Raw genomic sequence first — 26,456 nt, forward strand, 5'->3', positions numbered from 1 at the left:
CCAAGTTACACTGAGTTGGCCCGGCTGCGGTGGCTCAGTGGTTGAGCGCCGACCTAGGAACCAGGAGGTCAGGGATCAATTCCCGGTCAGGGCACAGGCTTGATCCCCCTGGCGGGGGTGTGCAGGAGGCAGCCGGTCCATGATATTCTCTCATCATTGATGTGTGTCTCAATGTGTGTCTCTCTCTCCCTCTCCCTTCCTCTCGGAAATCAGTAACAATATATATATATATTTTTTAAAGTTACACTGAACTGCTCACAGGCCGATGGGAGACGCTGCCGTGAGAAGGGTTCCTACAGAAACACGAGGCCCTGAGTCCTGCAGGACGAACTGGAGGGAGGGAGGGATTCCCTGCACTTAGGGGCGCTGCACAGGCTGCCGGCCTCCAGCCGGGACATCTGCCTGGGGTCTAAGCAACCCATTGTCGTTTAAATGGCCCACTGGTTCTCCTGGACTCATCTCCGTGACTAAAGGACCTTTTGTGGCTGGAAACACACTTGACCTTCCTGAGCCTGGCACCGACTGTGGGGCCCACGACACGCCACCCCGCAGTCAAGAACAGCTGGACTGACATGTCCCCGCTGACCGACCGAGGTTGGTCCTTAGCTCAACATCCCAGAAAGTGTTCTCGCCCTTTTCAGCTTAATTAACTCAACCACCATTTCCCCAAGGACCAGGGGGCAGAGGAAGGCAAGCGGAGGCTCCGAGAAAGGGCCCAAAGCGCACGGGACCGGAGACAACTCTGGGAGAGAAAGCGATAACGATGCCGGGTTCCTAGTGGACCTGAGAGGGGAGGAGCCAGGAGGGTGTAACATCTGCACTCGGGGAGACACAACTTCTACAGAACAGAAACAAGTCCTCGTCGCTTTCGAGAAGAGAAAAGGTAAATAAATTAAACATGCACACTTGCCCGGCGGTGGGCAGGGCTCCATGGCTGAGCACTGACCTATGAACCAGGAGGTCAGGGTTCGATTCCAGGTCAGGGCACATGCCCGGGTTGCAGGCTCCATCCCCAATGTGGGGTGTGCAGGAGGCAGCCGATCCATGGTTCTCTCTCATCATTGATGTTTCTCCCTCTCCCTCTCCCTTCCTCTCTAAAATCAATATATATATATATAATTTTTTTTTTAAAGACGGTATATTTCTGTCGTATAGGTGGAGGGACAAATGAATAAGTAAGTAGGGAATCCTGCAACAGGAGAAGGAGATGCCTCCACATCGCTAGCGACTATAATCCATCCAACCACCCAGATGGTGAAATCAGTCTCTTTTAAGAAGTAAATTATCTTCCAAATAAGTCAAAACAACACCATCTGAAAGCTGCGATAGAGAGAAAAAAAAATGCGGCTGAGCACAACTCATTTCCACACAAACAGGACCCTGAAGCCTGGGGCCAGCTGTCTTTTCCAGTCTCTTTTTTAAGATCATTAACTAGCAGCCTGCAGGCCAGCCGACAGTTTCACAGATGCCTCCAGACTCAACAGCTCCTGTCTCTGACAGCCCGTCAGCTCTTTCACAGAACAGACACGCTGGCCTCACGCGTGACAAACAGTCACGTTCCCAGTCATTCTCCCGCACATGATGGTGGGGACCCCTCTCACGGCGCAGCCCCGGGAACTGGGCCCCAGCGACACAGCAACAATTCGGACAAGTGAGCACCAAGCTCATGAAACCTGCACCCCAGCTCCCGAAAGGGAGTCTGACTGATCCCTGAGAAAGGGCTGCTCCTGCTCATTCCACAAATATTTTTTAAATGTATTTCTACTGATTTCAGAGAAGAAGAAAGAGGGAGAGAGAGAAACATCAATGATGAGGGAGAATCATAGGCCAGCTCCCTCCTGCACTCCCCCCACTGGGGATCGAGCCTGCAACCCGGGCATGTGCCCAGACCGGGAAGCGGTCCCTGACATCCTGGTTCCTAGGTTGATGCTCCACCACTGAGCCACGCTGGCCGGGCGCCAGGGAGGGGAAGCGAACCTAGATGACTATAATTGTGTGTGTGCCCATTAGAAAAACAAAGCTGACCCAGCTGGTGTGGCTCAGTGGCGGAGCATCAACGGGGATATGGGCTCGCTCCCCAGCAGGGGGCGGGCAGGAGGCAGCTGATTGATGATGTTCTCTCTCATTGATGTTTCTATCTCCTATCGTTCTCCCTTCCTCTCTCTCTAAAAAAAAAATCAATAAAAACATATTTAAAAAGAAAAAAAAGCAAGCTGGCTTTCAAACTCAGGCAGAAAAAGGCCCAACACTGGAGGTTCCTCTGGGAGTCTCATGCCCTTTGACCCAGTGTAGTTTTCCCGAATTCGAATGTCTGACTCACTGGAACCAGAAAAAGAACAGACCCGTGACTTCCACAGCTCACTGGCCGGTCTCCCTCTCTCTCCCCCTCCCGCCCCATCGGGGCTCCTTGGGCAAAATCCCTGCCGTGTTTCACATCCTTTGCTTTCTCCTGTAGCCCGGCCCGTGAAGTGAAAGGCATCGTTGACGGGCGAGGCCTGGCCGGCCTCCAGGAAACTGAGCCCTGGACACGCGGCTATTTTTTCTTAAATGTCCCACTTCTGGTTTCTACAGAGTCACCTTTTAAAGAAACAACTGTTCTTCCAGGCAAAGCTCTAACCACCTTAGAAACGCAGCCCTGTGAACACGCGAGCTGACTGCTAACCAGGGAGCTGGGGCCCTCGCGCCAGTGTGGCCCAGTGGCTCAGCATCGACCCAGGAACCATCCCGGTCAGGGCACAGGCCGGGGTTGCCGGCTCCATCCCCATGTGGGGCTGCAGGAGGCAGTGGATCCATGATTCCCTCTCATCACTGATGTTTCTAACTCTCTCTTCCTCTTCCTTCCTCTCTCTGAAATTAATTTAATGAAAAAACATATTTAAAATAAATAATAAATAAAGCGATTAGGGAAGCAACTTGACCAGGGAAACCAGCCACTCCCCGCTCCCGGGGACCAGGCCAGTGGGCGATCCTGTGCCCAGGCCAGGCTGCGGGCAGGAAGGGTGGGGAGGAAAGGGCCCCGCCCTCCCGCCGCACAAACACTCAGGTCGCCCATTTGGCAAAGCATCGTCCCCACCCTCGGGAGACCCCTGTGTTCACCAAGCCAAGCAGGCAAATGATCTGCAGACTGAAACGTGGGCGGCAGGCCCGGCCCGCGGGCGTCTGCGGAGTCCACGCGGGCGGGGCGGGGCGGGGCCGGAGCGCTGGGGGCGGGGCCAGGGCGCTGGGGGCGGGGCCGGGACGTTGGGGGCGGGGCCGGGGCGCTGGGGGCGGGGCCGGGACGTTGGGGCGGGGCCGGGACGTTGGGGGCGGGGCCGGGGCGCTGGGGGCGGGGCGGGGCTGGGCGGGGCGGGGCGGGGAGGCCGCTGCTCCCAGCCGATCACAAGGGCCATCGCTACGGGAAACCAGCCGAATCCAAGGAGAACTTTCCAAAGAGCCCTTCGCAGCTCAGAAAGGGCCACAAAGGTCTCTCCTTCCCCCGCCCACTCACCCTCCCGGGGCCTTGGCGCGCGGCCCCAGGAGGAAGTTCCGGGCCCTGGCACGGGGAGGTGGGCAGGGCTGGGCTGCCAGCTGCTTCCTGAAAAAAACGCAAACCTCAGGCAGCCTGGCAGGGGTTCAAACACCGGCTTCAGTCAGTGCTGGGGGTGTAGGGGGTGACCACGTGGTCTGGGGGGATGGGAATTCCCAAAACCATCCCCATCGGAAGGCTGCGTGACCCCCGCCCCGAGAAAAGGTATAAACTCCAAGAAGGGTTCCGCATCCGAAGAGTCACCTCCCAAGCAAGCCCGTCTCCGCAGTTAGGCTTCTCACACATTCCAGAAAAGAATGTGTTGGGAATTAAAGTCCATTCATTCTGGGTGCGGCTCCGTTTACATTCCTGCATTCATGAAGTTTCCTTTTTTTTTTTTTTTTTTTTTTAAGCTTATGTGTTGCAATCCTCCTGGCTATGTTCCCAGGAGAAAAAGAAAAATTCCGGTGGAATAAGAGAAAGGACGCCTGCAGCGTGGAAGTCAGCCCCCTGGCCTGGGGGGTGGGGTACAGACGCCGAGACAAGCGGTCTGACCCGCGAGGAGCCAAGGCCAGGCCGCTCCACTCCCCACCTGGGCTGTGCAGGTGCGCCGGCCACGCCCCAAAGGAGGCGGGAGGAGTGGACACAGGCCTCAGGAAAGGGTCCTCACCCTTCACCTGGACAAATGCCTCCTCCAGTTAAAGTGCACGACTTCTCTGGACGGGGACAATGTTAGCTGCGTGTGTCCCCAAGAGAGACACGGCCCTGGCCCACACACCACGGACGTCCGAGCGACACCGTGGGCCACGAGGAAAACAGGCCGGGTGGGTGGTTCCACAGGTGGCTCAGGCCCTGCAATAAACTCGGGGGCTGGTGCAGGAGGCAGCGATCCGTGATCCTCTCTGGCCATTGATGCTTCTCTCTCCCTCTCCCCTCCTCTCTGAAGTCAAGAATGAAAAATATTTTCAAAAAATTAAAATAAAACCAGGTGCTAGAAAGCAGAGTGGGCGGGGAGGAGAGTGTCCCCCAAATCGCCGAGGTTTTTCAAACTGGAAACCCTCAGGGTCTCTCCGCCTCCCCTCCCCCCCAGGCATTCAGGTGCAGCCACTGTTTCCTGCGGGTGTGTCTCCTCTCCCAGGTGTGTGTGTGTGGGGGGGGGGGGGGCTGATGATTGACAGGTCAGTGCCCTGATCAGATAACGGCCCTGGTCCTCCCCTCTGTGGGGCCTGCGTGTGTTCACTCCTCCGCTTCCTGTTAGAGGAGTTTGGGAACTCGTCTGCGTCCTTCTCTACTTGTCAGCCTCCCCGCCGGACGCCAGAGCCCCAGGGCGCAGGCACCACCCAGCTGTGACGTAGGATTTGCTCCCAGAACCTAACACAGCCCCAGAGGAACCAACCGCCCCTGCCGGCCAGGAGCCCAGGAGCCCGGGGCACTGGCCTGGACCAGGGGCTCCTGGGAGCACAGCCCCAGCCCTGCACCTGGACACGCCCCGGGGGGAAGGCTGAGGAGGCGGGATGGGGAGCAGGAACAGAAGGAAGGTCCTGGACAAAGAGAGTTCTGGCAGCTGCACAGGTGAGCTGCCTGGGACGCGGCCCCTCTCTTTACTGCGGACACTCAGCTCTCTCCTAAGACAGGACTCGCTGCTCCTGCTGACTCCCGAGGGGTCCTCTTCGCTACCCGGTGTCCAAGGAGAGCACCGCAGCCTGACGTTTGCAAACCTGCTCCCCGCGGACCCCGGCTTAGAAAGTGCCACCAGGACAAAGACCAGGATGGCCTCACACAGCCTCACGCCTGCCAGGGCCCCGGAACCGCTGAGTCAGGCTGAGTCAGCCGAGGCCTGGTGACAGGCAGGAGCTGTGACAGGACCAGGGGGGCACCTGGGCAGCAGGGGGCGCCACCCCGGCCTTCTCCTAACCTGCAAGACCAAAGCGTGCCTGGGAGCCGGGGGCCAGGAGCCCGGCTTACCACAGCGGGAACAAGCCGTTCTGCTAAGGAGGTTGTGGAACGGACAGTGAAGGTGATGAGGTGCGGCCATTCTCCGCGCGGACTCCCCGCATAGCAGCCAGGTGGAGAATGCATCCCCTAACGCGAGCCTGTGTGTTTTTCTCTAGGTTTTAAATTTTCTTTTTTCTTCTTCTTCTTTTTTATTGAATGTACTGGGTGACACTGGATAATAAAATTATGAAAGTGAACAGTTTCATTCACACACTCACTCCCCCCCCCCCCAAGTATCACTCATTCCCCTCCTTTTCAAAAAGAGTTGGGGAACGTGAACCAAGATTTAGACAATAGGCCCCCTTTTCAATCGACTTTCACAGTAACTATTAACAGTGTTTCCAATGAAGGGGAGCATAAAGGCACTACAGTAACCTTAATGCGGCCTTTGTGTTGTTTCCTGCGAAACTGTTTAACTGCTTTGTAACTTCAAAAACAAAGTTCCTCCCTGTTCGTTCCATGTTCTGATGAGATCTCGGGGCTCCTCAAGGCCCTCAACCCCCCACCCGCACCCACGTCCCAGGGGGACGAAATCCCAGAGGCTGGGGACAGGACCTTTTCAAGAACAAGGAAAAGCACCGCCAGGGCTGGTACAGGCTCAACGGCTTCGCCCAAGGTCATCCGACCCGCCCATCCTGGCGCAGAAACTGGGGCAGTTGGAGAGGAGAGAGGCGGGCGTCATGGGCTCGGGTGACAGGTTCACGGGGCCTGGCCGGTGGCCGGAGGCCGAGCTGCAGCCCAGGCCGCCTCGCCGCCACCAGCACCGGTGGGAGCAGACCCGGGTCCTGAGGGGGTACATTCTGGGGCACTGGATGGGCGGATTTTGAACTTCCCTGGACTTCGCCAGGCCCCTGGCAGCAAGGCGCCCCGAAGATCGGTTCGGCTTGTCCTGCTTCCTGAGCCCGGTTTTCTCAGCCTGTAACCTCACCCGGGCTCTGAAAGTTACCTGCGCGCCGGGTCGAAAGCGATCCCGAAAAGCCAGACTCCTGTGGTGCCACAGGGCGCCCCGTTCAAGTTACCCCCCGCCGGGCCGGGCGCCGCAGGGGGCAGGGGGGGCGCGACCACGGCTCCCCAGCAGCCTCCTGGGGGCCACGCAACCCGCAGGTGCCGGCGTGAAGGTCACCCGCTCCAGCAGCGCCCCTCACTGCCGGGGTCCAACGCACGCCCGAGGGTGACCCGCTGGGGGGCGCCGGGGGCGCCCGGGAGTCAGCAGGGAGCGAGCCCACCTCGGTGAGACGAAAGCGGCTGCCGCTGCGGAGGGAGGGCGCCCTGCGGTGGCGGAGGAGCCACCTCTCACCCGCCCGCCCGCCCGCCCGCCCACCCGCCAGGCCGGAGCGCCTCCATCCCGCGCAGCCCCGACCAGGTCCAGGCCTCACGCCGCTCATCCAGTGGCCCCGGGAATCGCTGACGGGGTTCATGCCACTTTGACTTCAACAATAAACTTGCGAAATACACGTAGACTCTGAGACTGTCACTGCTTCATGAGCTCCGTGGAGAGTTATGTATTTATTTGATTTTTTAAAAATGTTGATTTCAGAGAGGAAGGGAGGGGGAAAGAGAAATAGAAACATCAAGGATGAGCCCGGCCGGGTGGCTCAGTGGGTGGGCGTCGACCTAGGAACCAGAAGGTCACGGTTCGATTCCCGGTCAGGGCACAGGCACAGGTTTCAGGCTCCATCCCCAGTGTGGGATGTGCAGGGGGCAGCCGGTCCATGATGCTCGCTCATCATTGATGATCTCTCTCTCTCCCTTTCCCTTCCTCCCTTGAAATCAATAGAAATACATATTTTTTAATAATTATAGAAATGGAGAACAGATGAGTGGCGATGGGGCTGAGGAGTGATGGGTGCGTGCGTGGGGCTGTGAAAGGCACCGGGGCGCATGGTGAGGGGCGCGTGGACAGGGGCACGTGGACAGGGGCGCGTGGACAGGGGCACGTGGTGGGGAGGGGTGCATGGTGAGGGGCGCATGGTCAGGGGCGCGTGGACAGGGGCGTGTGGACAGGGGCACGTGGTGGGGAGGGGTGCATGGTGAGGGGCGCATGGTCAGGGGCGCGTGGACAGGGGCGCGTGGGGAGGGGCGCATGGTGAGGGGCGCGTGGACAGGGGCGCGTGGTCAGGGGCGCGTGGACAGGGGCGCGGGGACAGGGGCGCGTGGACAGGGGCACGTGGACAGGGGCACGTGGTGGGGAGGGGTGCATGGTGAGGGGCGCATGGTCAGGGGCGCGTGGACAGGGGCGTGTGGACAGGGGCACGTGGTGGGGAGGGGTGCATGGTGAGGGGCGCATGGTCAGGGGCACGTGGACAGGGGCGCGTGGGGAGGGGCGCATGGTGAGGGGCGCGTGGACAGGGGCGCGTGGTGGGGAGGGGCGCGTGGACAGGGGCGCGTGGACAGGGGCGCATGGTCAGGGGCGCGTGGACAGGGACGGCGCTGCCCAGGGGGACGGCGTCCGCGCCCGGGCTGTGACATTCTGTTGCAGCTGCCCAAGGTAGCGGATACGGGACAAGGGGGCAAAGGCTCCCTCTGGTTCGGTCTTACAGCCGCATGTAACCCACAACTACAGAAAACTAGAAAGTTCCATCTTAAAAGAATGCATCCATTAAAAGGCGCGTCTAAAAGTCCGGGTCCTGCCAAAGTGGGTGAAGGTCCACGTAGCTGACGGCAGAAGGGAATACGTGTCTCAGAAACACGGGCCGAGGGCCGCTCCGGTCGGCATCCTCAGGGGGGAGCCACGCCCTCGGGCCGGACTGCCCCACCCACCGCCACGGGCTCTGGACAAACCAGCATCGTCTGGGGAAGACGGCACCCTCTCCCTCATCCCTGGAAACCTACAGGGCACACGCGTGTTCACGGCTGGGAGCGCCACGCAGCAGCCACCGGTTTGTCCTGAACACCCAGATGGACAAGCGCAGTTGATCCCGGGGCCCTGGGAACCTGGTTTCTTTGCCAAAAGCACAGCGCGGGGATTCTGGGTCTGTTCGGGACGTCCAGGCTGCTACGAGGCCTTCCTGGCCTCGGGGAGAATGGGCGCCCCCCCTCCGTGGAGGCGAGAAAACGGAACCGAGGCAGAGACCCCGGTTCTCTGGGCTTTCCCTGCCCGGAGTTTATCTTGCGCTCAGCACTGCGCTCAGCAGAATTAACTGTGTCCCAGTTAATCTCCAAAGCCAGGGCTTACGAATGGACACAGACACAAGGCTGTTTCTAGAGAGAGCCGGACTGAGGGTCAACATCGTTGCAAGCGGCTGGGCTCAGGGAGAGCAGGTCTGGCTCCAAGTCCTTTACCACTGGGCCCACTTCCTCCCCGGAGAAGGGAGGGTGACGTGCCCGTGGATGTCATTAGACACAGGTGTGGAGAAGAGACCTGTCTAACCTGTCCCAACTTTCACCTGCATTTCAGCCGCCAGGAGAAGCGGGAGCCCTCCGCCCAGGCCCCTAACTCTCGGAGCTTCCCCAGCCTCCAGGCCCATGCGTTCCCTTTGTCCTGGACATGTGTCTACCCTTGGCCGACTGACCCATCCATCCGTGTGGCCTTCCATCCCCTTTTCTGGGAGTCGCCTCCGACCCTCCGGCTTGAGTTAGGGCCCCTACGATGTGCAGCGGTCCCCGAGTTCGGAGCACTTGTCCCAGTGCTGCCTGTTGGCGTGTGTGCCTTCTACTAGAGCACTGGTTCTCAACCTTCTGGCCCTTTAAATACAGCTCCTCATGTTGTGACCCAACCATAACATTATCTTCGTTGCTACTTCATAACTGTCATGTTGCTACTGTGATGAATCGTCATGTAAATATCTGATATGCAGGATGGTCTTAGGCGACACCTGTGAAAGGGTCGTTCCACCGCCAGAGGGGTCGGGACCCACAGGTTGAGAACCGCTGCACTAGAGTCTAGTGACTAGCCAGCCGTGGGCAAACTACGACCCCTGGGCCGGATCCGGCCGGTTTGAAATGAATAAAACTATTGAAAAAAAAGACCGTACCCTTTTATGTAATGATGTTTACTTTGAATTTCTATTAGTTCACACAAACACTCCATCCATGCTTTTGTTCCGGCCCTCCGTTTAAGAACCCATTGTGGCCCTCGAGTCAAAAAGTGTGCCCACCCCTGGACTAGACTGAGCTCTGAGTCCCACGAAGGCAGAATCTACGTGCACTTTGCACACACGAGGTGTCCGCCACACAGTCGGTGCTCAGAGTCCGGAACAAGTTAACACCTGAATCAAGGAGATCAAATCAAATCAAATAAGCAGGAGCGCCGACCCATCTAAGAGCCAAGACTCCCCGATCATGGCTGAAAATCTGCCACCGCGGAAGGACCGGCCACATTCTTTCTACTCTGAGCACATGGCTGGCGAAGCAGGCAGGCTCTGCGTGAGGCACAGCCGATTCTGTTATTAACTAGTCCTTAACTAGTGAACTAGCTGGGTGACCAGAAGCAAGGTCCCTCGGCTCTCCAGTCGTTCCAGTGGAGAAGTACGCAGTGCGGAGCCCAGAGGGCTGCTGGGATGGAACAAGGAAATGCATAATTAAGGGATCCGCCCACAGCCTCACCATCGGTCAATGTTCAATAAATATTAGCTTCGATGGCCGATGGCCCTGAGGAGAAGGAAGGAGAAGATAAACCCTGAACAAAAGATAAGCTGGAAAAGGTATAAAATCTCCCAGTGGGAGAACAGGAAGCAAGTAACAATGTCACACCCGCCTGGCTGTGCGAGGACCACCCTGCGGGAGGGAGGGGGCGGGGAGAGGGACAGACACAGGCTCGGGAAAGATACCTGGAAAGTACCAGGACAACTCATTCGTGACCGAAGGGCCAACAGAAAGTCAGAAATGCCCATTTTAGGCGGTCCCCAATGTCTCCATTTAAGCAACTGAGTAACTGGCTTTCTCAAAATTCAGAGACTCCAAAATCCACAACTTAAAGGCGGCTAATTCGTAGACCGTCGTGCTCAGACTTGAAGCTGTGGGACCTGGGCTATTTCTATATCGCTTCCTGCCAGGGCAGCGCGGCCGGGACACGCTGGGCGGGGACTCTGGGAGCCCAACCCTCACATCCCAGCGCTGGTGCAGTTTCCTTACAGCTTCACCGGAGCCAGCCAAGGTCAAGAGGGGCCCCATTCCCTCCCCCGCCCCCCGCAAAAGCTTGACATGGAGAACTAATCATAACTATTTTAAATGGTGCTAACTTCACTACAGTGACCATTTAAATTTTTTTCTTTTAAAAAAATATATTTTTATTGATTTCAGAGAGGAAAGGAGAGGGAGAAAGAGAGAGAAGCATCAATGATGAGAGAGAATCATTGATCGGCTGCCTCCTGCACACCCTACACTGGGGATCGAGCCCACAACCCGGGCCTGTGCCCTGACCAGAATCAAACCCGGGCCCTTCAGTCCACAGGCCGACACTCTACCCACTGAGCCACGCCGGCTAGAGCAGTGACCATGTACATTTGTCTTTGAAAGTTTCACTTTGCAAATTGCACTCGGGACTTAGGTTTATTCTTCGGGCCGTGAGCAGCGTCCACTCAGAGTAGCAGCACCTACCCCGTCAGACAGTCGTGAGAAACGCTGACCGGGAAGTTTGTATGAGGATCAACTTCAAACATGTCAAACCAAAAACGGGGCAACACAATCTCCTCTTTCTGCACAGCCCTCCCGAAGGCCCGCAGCCCTGAGGTCGGACAGCATAAAGTAAAACACATGCCCAGGAGGCCCTGGCCGAGCTCAGCGGCTGGAGCGTCGGCCGAGACCCCAAGGTGGTGGGTTTGATCCCCGGTCAGGGCACATCCAAGAAGTGACCAATGAGAGCATCAGTAAGTGGAACCACAATCGAGGTTTCTCTCTCCCCCTGCCTCTCTCTCTCAAAATCAAGACAGAAATAATAAACACGCTTTAAGGAAACTTTAACTTTTTATTAAAGTCGAATAGAACAGAATAACGGCTCATTTCTGCTGGGGTGGCCCTAGCCATGTGGTCCACGTGAACCCACTGTGTTCCAACAGTCACTCGGGTTTTCCCACCTCAGTTCCTCTGGCCGGAGCCCGGAGCCCGGAGCCTGGAGCCCGGAGCCCGGAGCCCGGAGCCCGGAGCCTGGAGCCCGGAGCCCGGAGCCCAGAGCCCCGAGGGAGCTCATCCATCGCAGAGAAGCCCCTGCGTCCACAGGGAAGCCAGAGGGTCCCTTAAAGACTCTCGGGACCGATGCTACCAGCCCGGCCGGTGGCTCGGTGGTTGAGCGCCCACCTATGAACCAGGAGGTCACGGTTCGATTCCTTGTCAGGGCACATGCCCGGGGATGTTTCTCCCTCTCTCTCCCTCTCCCTTCTTCCCTAAAATCAATAAACATATACTTTAAATATACGTATCCTTTTTCAATGACATACACTTGGAATTCGTTTTAAAATCCTCCAGAAGATAAACACCAACCCCCCGTGGAGAAGCAGACACAACAGCGTTGGCGAAAACCGGCAAACCGGCTGGAAAGGCGGAGGCTGAAGAGAGCTCACGGGGCTCAGCCGCGCTGCTCCCCCAGGTGTGAGTGGGAATTCCCGACAAGATACACAGAACATTCTCCCACCAACAACACACACAGGGCGTTCGCGGCAGCTGCGATCTGGGTTCACCCCCATCTCAGCCACTGAGGTACCACCGAACGCTCCTCCCCGCTCCGAGGGGCCACTGCGCCTCGGACAGCTGCCCGACCAGCTGTGCCCAGCGAGTCCCCCCCCTCAGCCCCCAGCAACGTGCACAGAACCCCAAGGTCCATCTCAGCCCCCAGACACTGCCTCCAGCAGGCCCCTCCCGCCAAGACACCAGAAAACAACGACAAAGGACCAACTTCCTCTCCACGTTCTCACTCCTCACCCATGAGACAGATGCGGGCACAGCCTTTGAGAAAAGTTCATTCAATCACGAAGCCGACCCAAGGCCATTTTTTTTGTTGAAACATCTCCCTACATCCTCACCAATCAGATCACACATCAGCCACCACAGCGATGATCCCGGAGGCCCACCGAACATCAAACACTGACGAACAGGAGAGCAGGCTCAGGGGCCTAAACATGGCGACGCCCACAACTCCACCCGAGGAGCAAGGCTGCGAGAACTCCACCGTCTGGAATCCTTCCACTTGAACTTTCCGCGCACAAACACTCCAGGGAATCTAGGCCAGCACAGTCCTGGGAACTTGTGAGCCAAACATGAAACAGGACCAGGGCTGCATGGCAACGAGGCGGTCGGGAGGGGGCAACGAGGCGGTCAGACGGGAGCAGGAGGAGGAGGGGGGGTACTCGCTTCCGCTGCTAAAGGCTTTCCCGAAGGACGGCCAGCACTTACCAGCACCTTGTTTTCAAGCTTGTCCCCTTTCCCTTCCAACTTGACCTTCTTCTTGAGGCCGATCCTGACCTTCCTGCCAAGGACGTCCTTGATGCTCTCTGCAAGAAGGGACAGATTCGTCACCACCTTTTAGCAACAAAAACAGAGCTGGGGGCAGGGGAGCATTTGGAGGAGGATTTTGGGGTGTTTTGTTGTTGTTTCCCTTTTGTAAGGTATTTGCTTGGTTTTTTTATATATTTTTATTGATTTCATGCCCTGGCTGGTGTGGCTCAGTGGACAGAGCGTCGGCCTGCGGGCTGAAGGGTCCCGGGATCAATTCTGGGGTCCTGGGGTCAAAGGCACGTGCCTTGGTTGCAAGCAGTGGTTCTTGATTTCTGGGCCTCAGAAATCAGGATTTTAAAAAGGTTCCCAGGTGATTCTAACGTGCAGCCAAGGGTGAGAACCACTGGTTGCAAGTATCCCCGGACTCTGGTCAGGACTCATGCAGGAGGCAACCAATGGACGTGTCTCTCTCACATCAACGTTTCTCTCTGTCTCTCCCTCTCCCTCCCACTCTCTCTAAAAATCAATGGAAATATATACCCGAGTGAGGACTTAAAAAAAAAAAAAAGGCAACAGACCTGGAGGCTAGAGAGAGAAAGGGAGGCCTGACCATGTGGACGGGGGCAGGAAGGTCTCCCTGGGACCCCCATGAGCACCCGCTCTGGACAGGGCCACGCGAGACAGCGCCTTCCTCCTCCTCCTCCTCTGGACCCGGCCTCCGAGTCTCTCTCAGACAGGCAGCCAGTCACCCTCTCCCCAAACTCCCCCCTCAACACCTCCTGACCCCTGGCCTTGACCCTCGTCCAGGCCTCAGAACCTCTCACCAAGACCAAGTCCCTGACCTCCGACCTCTCAGGCCCGCCCCTCCCTGAGCAGAGTGGCCCTTCCTTAGGCCCTTCACCCCGGTCTGGGCGTGGCACTCCTTTGGGGATGAGCCCAAACCTTGCAGCTGCCACTCAATGTCACCTGCTCTCAGCCTCCGGTCTGCACACCTGGCGATGCCACCACCGCCATCCTGGCACCCGGCACTGTTAGGTCATTCTCTCCCTGCGCTCCTCCGCTCCTGCCGAAGCAGACTTGGGACTATAAGCACCGGGAGAGAGACAGCTATCTACCAGAAGTGTTAGCTTTCTGAGTGGCAATGGGTGTGACATGTTCCTCTCATTCTTTTTTTTTTTTTAATGTATTTTTATTGATTTCAGAGAGGAAGGGAGATAGAAACATCAGTGATGAGAGAGAATCATGGATCGATCGGCTGCCTTCTGCACGCCCCCCACTGGGGATGGAGCCCGCAACCAGGGCCTGTGCCCTGACCAGGAATCGAACGGTGACCTCCTGGTTCATAGGTCGAACTCAACCACTGAGCCACACCGGCCGGGCCTTCTCATTCTTTTCTGCACTTAATTTAAAAATCAATACCCTGTGTTACTTTCATAATCAGAAAGGTTCACAGCATATTTTAAAATCCCTTATATTGAGGTTTTCACGAGTTTGCTTTCTTTCTCTTTTCCTTTTTTAAATGTATTGATTGCTTTTGTAGAGAGAGAAACTGATTGTTGTTACTCTTATTATACATTCATGGGTTGTTTCATGTATGTGCCTGACCGGATATCAGACTTGCACCCTTGGCACAGCAGGGCGATGCTCTCGCCCACTGAGCACCTGGCCAGGGCTGCCTGCTGCCATCCTGAATGATCCCAGAGGGACTCTGTGAGCGCCTGGAGTTAGGGAAACCCCAGCGCAGGTGTTGCCCTCCCCCAGCCTAATGGCCACTTCATGGCCCAGAGACCACGGAGGGCACGGCCCCGAAGCATGTGTCCTGGTGCAAAGGAGTGAGACAAGCAACTGGATACACACAAAACCCCACGTCCGTCCAGATGAGGCTGAACGCAGCGGGTGACACAACCAGGGTTTATCCTGGATTCATCCGATCCCCCCAGGTCCTCATCGCCTCCTCTCTGGGGTCCGAGTGACACACTCACTGCAGGCTCCGCAGCTGATTGAGAAGTCGCCCCCCCTTAGCGGCCCTGGTCCCCTCTTCCCGGGACCGGGACCTCCACCGACAGCTGGGGGCCCGCGCTTCCTCTTGGGGGCGGGGTGTGGGGAAGGTGCCGGCTCCAGGGCCTCCAGAACCGGACAGACCGCTCGCTCCACGGAGCCCGGGGAGCTGATGCCTATCAGCGGAGCTGACGCCGCAGCCGGACAGAAGGAGGAGGCGGGAGCGAGGCGGAGCGAGCAACTCCAGACCCGAAATCCGTGCACAAGCAGAGCCCACACCCACCTGGCGACAGCCCTTCCGGCCAGGCTCACCTGCCAGCGCAAACTCCCCAAAGTGCTGGGCTAAGGGAGGTGGGGAGGAGGGGGGCGAATCCCTCCTCTGCAGGGAGCCAGAAGGACACCCCTGCGGGCTGCGTGGCTCCACACCCCGCTGCAGGCCTGGGGCGCCAAGGATGGGACCCCAAGAGGTTCAGGTCCCTGGGGCTCAGAGCGCGCGCATGCACACGCGCACACACACACACGCACACACTGGATACAACATTACACATGCACCCACAATGCAACATCACACAGGCGCGTACACGCACCACACACACTCAATACATCACACACACATGCACACACACTACAACATCACACGCACATCACACTCGATACATCACACACACGTGCACACACTACATCACACTCACAATACATCACACACTCGATGCATCACACACACACACACACACACACACACACACGGAACCCCTGGTTTTCAGAGCCGTCCCCACCGCATTCTAGCGCTGCCGTCTCCAGCCCCCACAAAACTTAAGTTGACCCCAAGGCATAACATGGAGCCCCCACCGCTCCCCAAACGTAACCCCGGGCGCTCCGTCGCGGGGTCGCTGGCACCAGGTGCCGCAGGCTCCGGAGACGGGGCGGGAGCCCAGGTGGGTTAATTATTGTCAGAACCCGGCTGTGCCCTCAGCCCTGGTTTCCGGCCGCGTCCGCGTCAGCTGGTGACCCCTTCGCTCCCGGCGCCGCGCCGAGGCCACGCCTTCCCGGCGGAGTCCCGACCCCAGCCCGGCGCCCCTTCCCCGGATCCGCAGGTTGGCGGGCACCTCCCGGCTGGGACTTTGAGGGGCGGTGGGGGGGACCCTGCCGGCGACCCCTCCAGCGCGCTCGCTCGCCCGCGCCCCCCGCTGGGCTGCCCCGCACATCCCGAGTGGGGCCGCGGGCGGGCGCTGTGAGGGGTCCCCTCGCCGCCGCAACTCCCGAGACCCGGGCGGCCCCCGCCCTCCGCCGGCCTGCACCCCCTAGCGGTGGCCGGAGGCGGTGCCGGGCGCCGGATCGCCCCCCGCCGGCCTCTCTGGACTCGGTTCTTGGGCGGCCCGACGCGAGCGAACTTCTCGGGGATCCCCGGCCCCGGGCGCCGCACTCGGCCGCAGTGCGCAGCGCGCAGCGGCGAGGATCGGAGGCGGGGGGCCCCTTACCTGTCAGCTCGCGGGGTACCTCGGCGCCTTCCTCGGCCATGGCTCCTGCGCGGGGATCCGCCGCCGCCCTTGCCCGACCCCTCGGCTTGGAGAGGCGGGTGCGGCGCGCAGACGGGAGGCGGGCCGGGGAGACGGTGTGGCCGCGCCCCCGACACCCCCCAAAAATAAATATAAATAAATAATTGCCGATCCGCGGGGGCTCGCGGCTGCGGCTACATGACGCCTCCTAGCAGCTCCCGCGGCGACGGAGGGACTGATGGACGCGGAGCCCGCGGCGCCCGCTGTGGCCAGGCGGCTGCGGCCGATCGCGCACCTACGGCCCAAGGTGCGGGCGGAAGGCGTGGGAGGGCGGGGAGAGCGGCGGGGCTGGGGCTCCCGGCGCTCCCGCGGCTCCGCTGGGCGGGGGCAGCGCGGCCCGCCTTCCCTCCTCCTCCTGCGTCTCCTCCTCCTTCTCCTTCTCTCCTCCTTTCCTCCTCCTCCCCTCTCCTCCCCTCTTCTCTCCTCTCGGGTCTCCTCCCACTTCGCCAGAGCGGCCCTGCGCCGTCCCGGGGACCGGGGCGCCCCGGCGCCGGTTCCCCGTGGGGGGCGCACCCGGGCGGACCCAGCCGGAACCTCGGAGGTGGCGTCTCGGCCCCGGGTCCCAGCCTCGCTCCCCAACCCCGAAGCCTGGCGTCTGGCGAGGGCGCGCGCGGGCCCGGGAGCCCTCTGCTGGCTGCGGGCGGGACGGCCGAGCTCCAGGCGCTGGGAGGCCCGCGGGTCCCGCAGACGCGCCCGCACGAAACCCGGCCTGTCTGGGGCTCCGCGCCCTCCCGGTTCAGCCTCCCTGCGCCCTGGGTCGTGCCATCCCACCCGCCTGGTTAATTTCCTGTCTGGCGAGCAGGAGCGAGACACCAACCACATGGCGACGGCTGCCACGCGCGATCGCAGGCGCAGGAGACAGGGCCCGTCCCTCGCGGGACCTCGGGTCACCCCAGACCACGCGGGCAGCGAGCGTCACTCACAGAGGCCGGAATCACACCGCGGGTGGGGGCCCATCCTCTCTCCGAGGTTCCTGGTTCCACCAGCAGTTGGGCCGCTCACAACTGGGGGCGCCTTCCCGGCTGCCTTATCTCCTGGCGGCTTGCGGTTTTTGTGTTTGTTTTTAAAACAGTTTTAATGATTTCAGAGAGGATAAGATCAATGAGAGAGAACTGTCCATGGCCGCCTGCTGCACGCCCCCTACTGGGGATGGAGCCCGCAACCCGGGCCTGTGCCCTGACGGGGAATCGAACCCCAGACCCTTCAGTCTGCAGGCCGCACTCTATCCACTGAGCCAAACCAGCTAGGGCCGCACCTGAACTTCTAAAATGGTAAACACATTCGCAACAAATGTAACATAGACGGAGAAAGTTATTTTGGAAAATGAGCCAGGGGCTCTCGGTTCTGGTTCCTGGGCACACGTTCATATCTATATGCAGCCATAACAGCCTTTTGGTCAATGGCAGACCACACACAGGGCTGTGGTCCCTAAGATTACAATTGTGGGCGAAAGGGGCCACATGCTGACCTGACCAGCTCAGGGGAGGCCTGCATGGCCGTCTTGCAGACTCAGAGACCTAAAGTCGCCACAAAGGATGGTCTGAAATTAAACTTTAAAAGCAGTGATGGTGGGCAGTTACATCCTAGGCCAGTATCTTCACTGACAAGATCAACCTTTACCTTAACTGAGCCTGTCTGTCTTTTTGCATCTGTGATAACATACCCTTGAAATGTCTGGGTAACTTGTACCTTCCCTTTTTTTCTGGAGACCCTGGGGCACAGCCAAATGTGCTGGGCGCCAGGACAGATGCCACAAATTCCTTCATTATCATGTTAATTGATCCTGCACCCACCTAAGCATGTGTCCATCATTTTACTTCTTATCCAATCCCAGGGGTTTCCTGCTTTGCTTTCTCCCTCCTCCTTAATCTGTCACCAATGGATTCCATGTAACCCACCTACGTCCCTCCTCTGATTTCAATGTGTAAATACAGATGTAACCCGCCATTCTCCGGAGCATTATCTCAGTTCCTTGAGGTTCTGCTTTCCGGCATATGTCGACAGTTTGGCTCAAATAAACTCACAAAAATTGTTTACAGGTTTCAATGGTTTTTATATTAACACAATGGAGCTAAAAATTCCCATCACCTAGTGACACTGTCACTGTCCCGATGGCGCCAACACGTTACTCAAGGGTTTGTGGTGACGGTGTAAACCAGCCCACTGCGCTGCCCACCAGGTAAAGTGTTCAGACCCGACCGTGTACAGGACTTGGTAATACGTGACGTGTCACTGGTTTAGGTATTTCCTGTACTGCAATTTGATCATGACATTTGATGTATTCTTTCTAAAGTTTGCTGTAAACAGCAGCCATGTTACTCTCTATTGCTTGATTTAATCTCATGCTGTTTTGAATAGTAACATGCTGCACAGGCTTGTAGCCAGGACAACAGGCCAGGAGCAATAACCCAGGAGCAATAGGCCAGGAGCAATAACCCGGGAGCAACAGCCCAGGAGCAATAGCTCAGGAGTAACAGGCTAGAACAGTGGTCGGCAAACTCATTAGTCAACAGAGCCAAGTATCAACAGTACAACGATTGAAATTTCCTTTGAGAGCCAAATTTTTAAAACTTAAACTATATAGGTAGGTACATTGTTATTAACTTAATTAGGGTCCTCCTAAGGCTTAGGAAGAGCCACACTCAAGGGGCCAAAGAGCCGCATGTGGCTCGCGAGCCGCAGTTTGCCGACCACGGGGCCAGAGGACACGGCCTTGGTGTGCAGCGGGCTAGACCACCTAAGCCTGTGTGACTGCCTCCATGAGGTTCCCACACGACAAAACCACCTAATGACACGTTGTCTGAGAACGTGTCCCTGTCGCGAAATGGTGCGTGACTGTACATGGAAACTGTCCTTCTGCTCCGTTTCTCTGTAAATCCAAACCTGCCCTAAAATAGCGTTACTTCATATTAAACATGAATTCACGCACAAGGAGGAAGATAGGAGACAGTAGCACACAAGAAAAGTTAACACATGGGCCCAGCTGGCGTGGCTCAGTGGTTGAGCATCGACCTATGAACCAAGAGGTCACGGGTTCGATTCCCATCAGGGCACCTGCCCGGGTTGCGGGCTTGATCCCAGTAGGGGGCGTGCAGGAGGCAGCGGATCAGTGATTCTGTCTCATCATTGATGTTTCTATCCCTCTCTCCCTCTCCCTTCTTCTCTGAAGTTAATAAGAAAATATATTTTTAAAGCCCACATATGGGAAACTAGGAGAGCCCGTGGAGGAATGGTAACTGACTTAACAGACCAGGGAAAGACGACGTCTGAGCCAGAGGGGAGAAAGCAAGAAAACAGCGAGCTGATGTCTGTAGCAGAACCCACCACAAAGCTCGGGAACTAGACACAAAGGGTCTCTGAATGCAGACGCGCAAAACGCCAGGAGAACAGAGACAGGAGGCACAGGGGAAGGCGTGAAGGGAGTCCCTCTGCAGCCCCTTCTCCATGGCGCCAGCCCCTCAACTCCCCACCCAGCACAGCTGCCCGAGGCCCGACATCGAACCAAACCAGGACCTACTCTCCGGAGGGCAGAGGGTGTGAGGGAGAAGTCACATGCAGTGAGAAGAGGGGACTGAGAGAAAATCTCTCGCCATAGAAAGCCCACACTCCCCTCTCCCAGAGCCCAGCACACAGGCAGGTCGCTGCTTTCTGACACCGGATTGGAGAACTGCCCTCCGAGTCGCTGACTGTCCCTAGAACAACACCTGTGGCCATTGGCCTGCGGGGATTTGCCCGTGACAAAGCCAGGCCACACCCTGAATGAGCCCCAACCATGGGTCAGCTGGGAAACATGGACACCTCAGAAACACTGACAGGTGAGAAAACTCCATCCTAAAAAGCTAGGGACCGGAACAAACCAACCCGATGAGGAACAAAGAGCATGGGGATCGAAAGAAAACATCTTTTTTAAGCGAGAAACATCTAACGGGTGTTTATTTCTTTTTAGAGAGAGAGTGGAAGGGAGGGGGAGAGAGAGAGAGAGAGAGAGAGAGAGAGAGAGAGAGAGAGAGGGAGAGAGAGAGAAATGACCAGGGCCAGGATGGAGCCCACAACCCGGACATGTGCCCTGACTGGGAATTTGAACAGTGACCTCCTGGTTCATAGGTCAACGCTCAACCACTGAGCCACGCCGGCCGGGCATGGTCAAGCCGTTCTCAGAGGCATGTAAAAGGATGCTGGTCCTCCCACCCGCCCCTGAACCCCGCTCCATTCCCCAGCTTTGCTCCCCGAATGTTTTTAGACGTGAGGTAGGCGGACTCAGAGGCTTTTGAATTCTGAATTCTGGCTCATTCTAACCGAGTGGCTCCGGGGGTCCAGAAGTCTTGAAACAATTGTCTCCTCTCTCCAAGAGTCAATGGGCTCGCTTTCTGAGAGCCCCTGGTACCCCAGGCTGTCTAGCTAGGAACCCCCTTAGCCAGCCAACAACCCCTCTGACGAACAGGAAATCTACAAACAAGCCACATCGAGTCTGGGTGAGCGTGACTAGGGATAAGCAGACCACCGGGATTCCCCACAGGTGACCTGGGGGAAAGTACTTTTAAACGCTGCCCACTTCCTGGCTTTCTCTCCAATGATGACTGTGAGCTTGCGTTGCATCCTCTGTTACCGTTTCAGTCACTTAGGGCTTTTGCTCTGTTGTCACTATTGTTGTTGCTCTCTGCAGAAGGACTACCTCGAGCCACCTGGTTTAACGCCTAGTTAAAGTGGATGCTTTCCGTCCAACGGCATGAGAATGGTTTCAAACACGCTGAGCGCTTTCAGTGTCTTTTCTCGTTTAGTTCTCAAGACGTGTGATGTCGGTGCTTCTGTTATCTCCGTCATTTAGGTAGGCCACACAGCAACACCACAGAGGAGGTCTGGGTTCAAGAGGTTGTGGTATTTCTATTTATCCCCAAATCCAATACGCTGCTTAAAAAAAAAAAAAAAAAAAAAAAGGTTCCTACTGCCCTCTGCTGGTGGCCAGCAGCGCTGACCCGCTCCTGCTTGGGTCGCACTGAGTGAAGGATTCTGACGCACAGTAGCGCCATCTGTCGCCGAGGGTCTACAACAGCGCCTGGCACTTAGGCATCAGGGTGTCCCCAGGAATCCACTTCACAGTGGGGATGAGGGCTCCTCTCGCCACCCTTCCCCTTAATCTCCGTGCCAGCGGGTTCGGGCGGACGCGGTTCCTGAGGAAGGCCACAGCCGCTTTTAAAAATGAGTGTCGGGGGCCTGGCTGGGTGGCGCGGTGGCCGGAGCATCGTCAGGTACCCCAAAAGCCTGCAGGCCGATCCCCGGTCAGGCGGGGCTCCTAAGAGAGGCAGCCAATTGATGTTTCTCTCTCCCTCTCCCTCCCGCCCGCTCTAAACACCAATAAAAACCGTGCCCTTGGAAAAGGATTAGAAAAAAGAATGAACTAGGGCGTTTCAGTCACAGGTAAAGCTTAGTTCCAGCCGCGTCCCCAGCCAAGGGACCTGCTCCTGCGTGTGGCGCGAGTGCGGCTCAGTCAGGGTTAAACTTCCCTTCGGCATCCTTGTTTCCCCTTCTTTGGTGGATTCCTTCCCAGGCTCACATCCGACACGGCAGGAAGGAGCCGCGACGGGTCTGACCCTCCACCCACACTACGAAGAAGGGAGAACCGTGTTCCGGAAGTGCCTGCAAAAGTCCTGAGATGTGCCCGGCCCGCGTGGCTCCGTGGTTGAGCGTCGACCTATGAACCAGGCCAGGGTTCAATTCCGGTCACGGGCACAGGCCCAGGTGGTGGGCTTGATCCCCAGTGGGGGGTGTGCCAGGAGGCAGCCAATGCATGATTCTCTCTCATCACTGATGCTTCTATCTCTCTCTCCCTCTCCCTTCCTCTCTGAAATCAATAAAAACATTAAAAAAAAAAAAAAAAGTCCTGAGATTCACTGCTGGCTTAGACACAGGCCCGCTGCAACCTGGGCCCCACAGCCACTGCGGAGTGCCCTCTTCGGCCCAGTGCATGTCCGTGGTCCCGCTCCTGCAGCAGGAGAGTGGCAGGCGGGGTGGCAGCGGGTCTCCAGTGGAAGCAGAGTGGGGGCTCTTGGCAAAGGTTAAACGGGAACTGAAGGTCAACCAACAGGTGACCATATAGTGCTCAACACACACACACACGCACACACACACGCACACACACACACACGCACGCACGCGCACACACGTACGCACACACCACCAGCAACAAAGGAGAGCGTAACCGAACAAATGAATACACGTCATTCAGAGTGCGTGGGAGCCACAGCACTAGAAGGAAAACGAGGATCGTGTCCCAGCGCCACGAAACGCTGTGGCTTTAGTTTAGTGACAGGAAGAGCCTGGATAATGTAACCATGTGACGGGGCTGCGTTCACCTGTCCCGTGGACGGTTCTGAATGAAGGAGGGCGGGCCCTTCGGCACCTGAAGGCTTACGCGTTGGAGAATGTGTCTCCGGTAGAGTCATGTGCCACCAGGCTTTAGCCACGGCTTGAACACTGTGGCCATTGTTCTGAGCTCGTCCCACGCCTGTGACCGCACAGGCACCACTGCACGTGGCCCTCTGCTGCTTAGTCCGTCACTGCGCAGGGGAAACATCGCCGGGGGCGGGGCCATGGGGGCTGGCAGGCCCGTCTGTGAGGACAAAAGGAACGCTGAAGCGTGAAGAAAACGTGTGGAGCCCAGGAAGGGGCTGGGTGGAGCCGTGGTGGCAAGTTCCCGGAGTTCAAGCTCCCTGGACACAGAAGAGGGATTCCTGGGCTGGAAGGGCGGTCCAGCCCCCGCTCTGGGCGGCAGCACCCAGCACGGTCGTTCGAGGCTAAGAGGTCAGCGTGTTCTGTGTGGCAGGTCGCTGTTGTTTTTTTCATTTTCGCTCTTTAAAAAAACGGAGCAAACAGTCGAGAAAAGAAAAGCCTGACGAGTTCCTAATTCAAGCCGTACTGCACTTTGCGGTTCTGAAATATTTTTAGAAGATTTTTGAATTCCAACTCCCAGCCAGACAGGAAGCCGATATTCCAAAATAAACATTGTACCGTGGTGTGCTCTGCCAGTGATGGGAGGCCGTAACTTCTTTATTAGCACAAAAGCCAACGTAAGCCCGGGACCTAGAATCCAGTGAGCACTCCCACTGCTCCGAGACTTCGGGGAGACAATTTGTTCTTTACTTTGCCCAGGGATTTATATATATATTGATTTCAGAGAGAAAGGGAGAGAGAGACAGAGAGAGAAACATCCATGATGAGAGACAATCATGGATCAGCTGCCTCCTGCACGCCCCACACTGGGGATGGAGCTGCAACTTGGGCGTGTGCCCTGACCAGGTGTCAAACCACAACCTCCTGGTTCCTAGGTGGACGCTCAACCCCCGAGCCCCCAGACCTACCTTTGTCCTCCTTCTGAGATCCAGCAATTCTCTGCTCTCACCTGCGTGGCCTCACTTCTCACTCAGGTGGTTCTTTCCTACCTGCGTGCCCCCCACACACCTGCGCACTTGCCCTCTCTCCAACCTCATGCCATTTCCTGCGGCGAGCCGCTCAGCCATGGGTGAACCTGAGAGGGGGCGGGGAAGGATTAGAAAAGACAGACAAAATACAGCTGGGGCTGGGTGGGACGCTGCTCCCGGATGGAGAGACAGCGCCACGGCCTGCAAGCCGAGTCTTTATTTTATAGCAGATTCCACAGCGTGTCAAGATGTTTACAAGGTTCTGGCGGTTTCGAATCTACTCAGTTACATGCACCTGATCAAGCTTTGTTTACTTGCTGCACCTCCCACAGCCCACATCGCTCAGCCACGGGGCGCCACAGGTTCGGACCTTTAAGGTCAAGCTTACAACCATAGCCTTTGGCTGTAATTGTGCTGGGACTGGCACGTGGCTTTGCCAGGAGAGGATCGTGCCCTCTCAGTAGCCCCAGGCTTGAACCTGTCCAAACGCCGTAGCCGCTCTCCATAATTTCCATGACCTCAACCCAAAGCTATGACGTCATCTTTTGTACAACTTGCTCTCACACCCCCTGCAGCACCCAGTCCTGCACCCCCACCTTCAACAGACACCCCGAGTACAGCCACTCTGTGACGCCAGGCTACCGAGACCAGGACAAGGGAGCGCAGCCTGGCCTTAGGGGACCTGCCTTTAGCCTCAGGCTGCGGACAAGGATCGGCCAAGTCCCAGTCCCCAAAGCCCAATGCCCGGCACTTGCCTTAAAGCCGCGCAGGGGGCGCTGGGAAACCGCCGATGGGGCGGCGGTTTGCAGTCAGGGGTGCCGGGGTGCTGGGCTTTGCTGTCGTCTCGCATCTCGGGGTCCCGCTCTGGAAACAGGAAAAGCCAGAAAAATGGTCGTTTGAACGCGCCTTGAAGAGTTTAATTTTCCGGGATCGGTTCTCCTGAGCTGGTCCCTGCACGGGCGGCTGCGAGAACTGCGATGCGCCCGTGTGGTCGGCAGGTGGCGCGGGAGACCACACCCACGCTCGCTCCTGGGCCCCGCCCTTCCTGCACCTCTTTCCCGGAGGTGCGTCCAGCGCCCCACGCGCCCCGGGTATCTAAGCAGAGAGGGGCGTCCCCCAGCCCCAGGGGTTCCTGGGAAGCGCTGCGCACCCCCGAACCTGCAGAGCAGGAGGTTAAAACTTAGTTTTGGGGCCGAACTTGACCCAGGGATATTTTCTTTCCATTGATTTTCAGAGAGAGTGGGAGGGAGGGGAGAGGGGAGAGGGGAGAGGGGAGGGGGAGGGAAAGAGAGAGAGGAACATTGATGTGAGGAAGGGATGGAACCTGCAGCCCAGGCACGTGGCCCCCTGCAACCTTCCTTGGGGGAGGAGAGGGCGCCATGCTCTAACCATTGAGCCGCTGGCCAAGGCTGGAAAACAATTTTAAATACATGTTTGTGATTTCAGAGAGGAAGGGAGAGAGAGAAACATCAATGATGAGAGAGCATCATGGATCGGCTGCCTCCTGCATGCCCCACACTGGGATGGAGCCTGCAACCCGGGCCTGTGCCCTGACCCAAATCGAACCCGGGATCCTTCAGCTCACAGGCTGACGCCCTATCCACTGAGCCACACCTGCTAGGACTCCAATTCCCCCTCCTGCCCCCCCCCCCCACTTGTGCTCTCTGGCCCCCACCCCTCCCTGTTCTGACTCCCACCATTGACGCCTGTCAGCCTCATCAACCGGGTCACAGTGATTGGTTCCTGGAGACCACATGACCCAAGTTGGGCCAATGAGAAGCAGCCCTGGGATTTGGGCTGGGATGCAGGCGGGGCTTGCCTGTCTTGGGCGCAGCCGGGACCGCTGAGCACGAAGCCTGCACCCGAAGCTGATGGACGGCAGCAGATCTCTGACTGCTGCTTCTGGCCCCGGATCGCTGGCCCCAGCCGTCCGCCCTGACCCCCAGGCCCACGAAGCCTGTGCCGCAGGCCGTCCGGCACGCCCTGCACGCGCAGCAGGAACACGGGCTCTGGCTCCTGAAGGGTCACATCCGAGGACCGTGACGTTTCCAGCCCGGACTGCGTCGGTGCTGGAATGTCCGTCCTCCGTCACGCCGGGGCGGCTGCGACCTGCTGGCCTGGGCTGGGGACGGGACACACTCCGATCCCACTCCCCTGTGACCGTCGCCTCTCGGGTCACTGACATGGGCCGTGGGCCGGAGGCAGAGGACACGGCAGCCCCGTGTGGCCCGTCCACGGAGCATCCTCGCTGACCTCAGCCCATGTGCCGGCCCTCACGCCCCGCGGGGCGCCCCGCAATGAGAGAGGCGGCCCCGAGAAGCAGCGGAGGCGGAGGCTTGTCCTAGAACCGCCACCGTGAGTCCCGCCTCCGCCTTCAGACCCGCAGCCGGACTTGGCAGGCAGAGGCCGTCCTCCTGAAAGTTAAACCGCTCTCCCCGCCCGCAGGGGAGGGGCGGCAACGTCCGGTCCCCTTTCAGACCGACCTTCCTCTTTCAGGAAAAGTCCTGCCCTCCTTGTTTTATTTGTTAAATATATTTTATTGATTTCAGAGAGGAAGGGGGCGGGAGAGAGAGATACATCAATAATGAGGGAGAATCGTGGACCGGCTGCCTCCTGCAC

The 26,456-nt window shown here is 58.0% G+C and overlaps 1 protein-coding gene across 1 annotated transcript in view; it reads right to left on the reverse strand.

The window, feature by feature from the left end:
* Positions 1 to 16,643, reverse strand: part of CARMIL1 (capping protein regulator and myosin 1 linker 1) — an 80,241-nt gene extending 63,598 nt beyond the window's left edge. Inside the window, exons 1-2 of the mRNA XM_081111946.1 lie at positions 16,345 to 16,643; positions 12,827 to 12,924 (exon numbers count right to left, since the gene is read on the reverse strand). Coding sequence (XP_080968072.1) covers positions 12,827 to 12,924; positions 16,345 to 16,384 — 138 coding nt within the window. The 5' untranslated portion in view covers positions 16,385 to 16,643. The remainder of the gene's footprint in view (positions 1 to 12,826; positions 12,925 to 16,344) is intronic.
* Between the last annotated feature and the right edge of the window lie 9,813 nt (positions 16,644 to 26,456).

This window comes from Myotis nattereri (genome assembly GCF_964212035.1).
Source record: "Myotis nattereri genome assembly, chromosome: 18".
Taxonomy (NCBI): domain Eukaryota; kingdom Metazoa; phylum Chordata; class Mammalia; order Chiroptera; family Vespertilionidae; genus Myotis; species Myotis nattereri.